Raw genomic sequence first — 4,895 nt, forward strand, 5'->3', positions numbered from 1 at the left:
AGGACCTTCTCCATCGAGGACTTCGAGGTGGGGCGCCCGCTGGGCAAGGGCAAGTTCGGCAACGTCTACCTGGCGCGCGAGCGGACCTCCCGCTTCATCGTGGCCCTCAAGGTGCTCTTCAAGTCRCAGATCGAGAAGGAGGGCGTGGAGCACCAGCTGCGGCGCGAGATCGAGATCCAGGCCCACCTCCGGTACGGGGACGCGGGGGGGACACCGTGGGGACATGGAGGTAGGGCGTGGGGACACCAGCTGTGGTGGTAGATGGAGATCCAGGCCCACCTTTGGTATGGAGATGCAGTGGAGGGACATGGGGACGTGGAGGTGGGACACGGGGACACAAGCCATGGTGTGAGATGGAGATCCAGGCCCACCTCCGGCATGGGGATGGGGTATGGGGACATGGAGGTGGGACGTGGGGACACCAGCTGTGGCGCGAGATGGAGATCCAGGCCCACCTCCGGTACGGGGACGCGGGGGGACACCGTGGGGACACCAGCCGTGGTGTGAGATGGAGATCCAGACCCACCTTTGGTAGGGGGACACCAAAGGGACATGGAGGTGGGACGTGGGGACACCAGCTGTGGTATGAGATGGAGATCCAGGCCCACCTCTGGAACGGGGACGCGCTGGGGCAACATGGGAACGTGGAGGTGGGACATGGGTACACCAGCTGTGGTGCGAGATGAAGATCCAGGCCCACCTCTGGTATGGGGACACGGGGGGACACCATGGGGACGTGGGGACACCAGCTATGGAGCGAGATGGAGATCCAGGCCCACCTTTGGTAGGGGGACGTGGGGGGACACCGTGGGGACACCAGCTGTGGTGGTAGATGGAGATCCAGGCCCACCTCCGGTATGGGGACACCAAAGGGACATGGTGGTGGGACGTAGGGACACCATCCGTGGTGCAAGATGGAGCTCCAGGCCCACCTCCGTTACGAGGACACAGGGGGACACCACGGGGACGTGGGGAGGACACGAGTGGACAGCACAGGTCCTGGGGTCCCCTGGGTGCCCATGAGGCGCCTGGGAGGATCCCAATGAGTTTTGGGGTCCCTGGGTCACCTCCGGAGGTGTCCTAGGAGGACCTAGGGTGCCACGGGGGTCCCCACGAGCCGTGGGTGCCCCAAGAGCCTCTTGGCCGGGGTGGCCCAGGGTGCTGCATCTCAGGAGGGTCCTGGTGAGCTGGTGGCGGGGAGGGGGGATCTCCATGAGCTCTGGGTGCCCCAGATGTCCCCGGACGGGGTGTCCCTTGGGTGATGGGCGAAGGTCCCCGGGCGCCCCAAAGATCTCAACGTGCCTCCACCGCGAAGACCCCCCACCCTGGAGAAGACATTTGAGTTAGGGCGAGGAGGGGACGTCCCAGCGATGACGTGGGTGCCCGGGGCAGGTCCTTAGGGTGCCACTTGTCACCCCGTCCCCACCCCACCCAGGCACCCCAACGTGCTGCGTCTCTACAACTACTTCCACGACCGCAAGCGGGTCTACCTCATCCTGGAGTACGCGCCGCGGGGCGAGCTCTACAAGGAGCTGCAGAAGTGCCGCCACTTCGACGAGCAGCGCAGCGCCACGGTGAGCCCCGGACGCCTGGGCCCCTCGTCCCGTCCCACCCCGTCCCACCCGGGTCCCTCCCCGGCTCGGATATCTGGCTCCGCTCTTCAGCTTGGTTGATGGAAGAGCTGGGAGGATCTTCCCGGGGGCTGGCGTTGGAGGGGACCGTCGGGGGCTTCGGGGTGGCGACGTTGGCGCCGGCGTGGTGTTGGGGGACCTTAGGGTGACGCTAGGGACGCCGGGGTGGTTTTGGGGTGCCCTTGACCCCCCTTGTTTCTCTCTTCTGTGAGCTTCTGGAGAACCTCGTAGATGTGCACCACCAAGGACGTGAGACCTYGGGTGCCMCTGGGGACCTCGGGGTGACAATGTGGATCGCAGGGTGGCATTGGGGACCTTGGGGTGACACTGGGGACCACAGGACAGTTTTGGGGTGCCCTTGACCTGTCGTTTCTCCCCTCCATAAGCTTCTGTAGAACCTGGTAGATGTGCTTCACCAAGGAGGCAAGAGCCCAGGGTGGCGTTGGGGACCTTGGGGGTGACAACACTGACCCCAGGGTGCCACTGGGGACCTTGGGGTGACACTGGGGACCACAGGGCAGTTTTGGGGTGCCCTTGACCTGTCGTTTCTCCCCTCCATAAGCTTCTGTAGAACCTGGTAGATGTGCTTCACCAAGGAGGCAAGAGCCCAGGGTGGCRTTGGGGACCTTGGGGGTGACAACACTGACCCCAGGGTGCCACTGGGGACCTTGGGGTGACACTGGGGACCACAGGATGGTTTTGGGGTGCCCTTGACCTGCCGTTTCTCCCTTCCATAAGCTTCTGTAGAACCTAGTAGATGTGTACCACCAAGGAGGTGAGACCTTGGGGTGCTATTGGGCACCTTGGGGTGACAATGTTGACACCAGTGTGGTGTTGGGGACCTTAGGGTGACATGGGGAACCACAGGACAGTTTTGGGGTGCCCCTGACCCGCCATTTCTCCCCTCCGCAAGCTTCTGGAGAACCTGGTAGATGTGCTCCACCAAGGAGACAAGACACCAAGGTGCCTTTAGGGACCTTGGGGTGACAATGTTGACCTCAGGTTGGCCATGGGGGACCTTGGGGTGACGTTGGGGACCCCGGGACAGTTTGGGGGTGCCCCTGACCTCCCCCTTTCACCCTTCCCCCAGCTGATGGAGGAGCTGGCGGACGCGCTGCTCTACTGCCACGCCAAGAAGGTGATCCACCGCGACATCAAGCCCGAGAACCTGCTCATGGGCCTCAAGGGCGAGCTGAAGATCGCCGACTTCGGGTGGTCGGTGCACGCCCCCTCGCTCAGGTGGGGGGCCGGGGGCACCCCGGGGTGCTGGTGGCACCCACGGGGGACAGGGGGGGGACACCTCGGGGTGTTGGGGGTGACCTCAAGGGTGCTTGGAGACCCCGGAGAGCCATGAAGGACCCCAAGAGGTGTTGATGGGTCCCATGGGGGCTCGTTGGGGGGGGATCCCGGTGGGTGTCACGGGGTTGGGGACACCCTGGGGTGGCAGGAGGGACCCCAGGAGCCATGAGGGACCCCAAAAGGTGTCAGTGGGTCCCATGGGGKGCTCAGGGGGGGACCCCAGGGGTGACAGAGGGTCCCCCAAACCTGGTGGGACACCAAGATGGGAACCCAAGAAGGGTTCCCCATCCACCCGGAGTGTCCTCCGCCCCCTGGGAAGGGTCCCTGTCCCCAAAGTGGGGTCCCCCGTCCCCCTGGGTGGTCCCCAAATCTTGGGGGTGCCCCCACCACCACGGTGGGCCCCCCAGAGGTGACGAAAGGTCTCCCCAAACCTGGTGGGACACCAAGATGGGAACCCAAGAAGGGTTCCCTGTCCCCCGGGAGTGTCCCTTGGGAGTGTCCCCTGCCCCCCGGGAAGGGTCCCCGTCCCCAAAGCGGGGTCCCCTGTCCCCATGGGGGGTCCCCAAATCTTGGGGGTGCCCCCACCACCACGGTGACCCCCCCTAGGGATGACAGAGTCCCCCCCAAACCTGGTGGGACACCAAGATGGGAACCCAAGAAGGGTTCCCCATCCCCCCCGGAGTGTCCCCCGTCACCCGGGAAGGGTCCCCGTCCCCAAAATGGAGTCCCCCATCCTTGTGGGAGGTCCCCAAATCTTGGGGGTGCCCCCACCACCCCGGTGGCCCCCCCAGAGGTGACGAAGGGTCTCCCCAAACCTGGTGGGACACCAAGATGGGAACCCAAGAAGGGTTCCCCATCCTCTGGGAGTGTCCCCTGCCCCCCGGGACGGGTCCCCGTCCCCAAAGCGGGGTCCCCCGTCCTCGTGGGGGGGGGTCCCCAACTTGCGGGGCGCCCCCCGCAGGCGGAAGACGATGTGCGGCACCCTGGACTACCTGCCGCCGGAGATGGTGGAGGGCAAGACGCACGACGAGAAGGTCGACCTGTGGTGCCTGGGGGTGCTGTGCTACGAGCTGCTGGCCGGCCACCCGCCCTTCGAGAGCGCCTCCCACGCCGAGACCTACCGCCGCATCACCAAGGTGGGTGCCCCCCGCCCTCCGCGGGGCCCAGGCGTCCGGGCGCGGCACCCACATGGGGCCCAGGCGTCCGGGCTGGGCACCTCCCCATTGGCCTTTCTTTTGCCACCATGGACCAAGGTGTCTGGGCTGGGCACCTCCATGTTGTCCTTCCTGCTGCCACCACGGGCCCAGGCATCCAGGCTTGGCACCTCCATGTTGTCCAGCCTGCTGCCACCGTGGGCCCAGGCGTCCGGGGGACCTAAGTGTCCAGGCTTGGCACCTCCATGTTGTCCTTCCTGCTGCCACCAGGGGCCCAGGCGTCCGGGCTTGGTGCCCCTTTCTTATCCTTCCTGTTGCCACCGTGGGCCCAGGCGTCCGGGCATGGCAGCCGCAGGGCCCAGGCGTCCGGGCAGGGCACCTCCATATTGTCCTTCCTGTTGCCACCAGGGGCCCAGGTGTCCGGGGGGCCCAGGTGTCCGGGGGGCCCAGGTGTCCGGGGGGCCCAGGTGTCCAGGCATGGCACCTCCCCATTGGCCTTTCTGTTGCCACCATGGACCAAGGTGTCTGGGCTGGGCACTTCCATATTGTCATTCCTGCTGCCACCATGGGCCCAGGCATCCGGGCATGGCACCCGTGGGACCCAGGTGTCCGGGCTGGGCACCTCCATGTTGTCCTTCCTGCTGCCACCGTGGGCCCAGGTGTCCGGGGGGACCTAAGTGTCCAGGCTGGGCACCTCCATGTTGTCCTTCCTGCTGCCACCAGGGGCCCAGGCGTCCGGGCTTGGCACCTCCATGTTGTCCATCCTGCTGCCACCACGGGCCCAGGTGTCCGGGGGGCCCAGGCGTCCGGG

General features: G+C 66.0%; 1 protein-coding gene across 1 annotated transcript; it reads left to right on the forward strand.

Moving 5' to 3' along the window:
- Positions 1–7: 7 nt before the first annotated feature.
- On the forward strand, positions 8–4,886 carry LOC112966569 (serine/threonine-protein kinase PkaB-like; the record flags this gene model as incomplete). Its single annotated transcript, XM_026066813.1, has 5 exons — positions 8–191; positions 1,436–1,574; positions 2,722–2,870; positions 3,892–4,500; positions 4,535–4,886. Coding segments are annotated over exons 3-5 (1,107 nt in total), but the record flags the coding sequence as incomplete, so codon positions are not given.
- Positions 4,887–4,895: the final 9 nt, after the last annotated feature.

Source organism: Apteryx rowi, unplaced genomic scaffold (genome assembly GCF_003343035.1).
Source record: "Apteryx rowi isolate R43461 unplaced genomic scaffold, aptRow1 scaffold_2496, whole genome shotgun sequence".
In the NCBI taxonomy this organism is placed as follows: domain Eukaryota; kingdom Metazoa; phylum Chordata; class Aves; order Apterygiformes; family Apterygidae; genus Apteryx; species Apteryx rowi.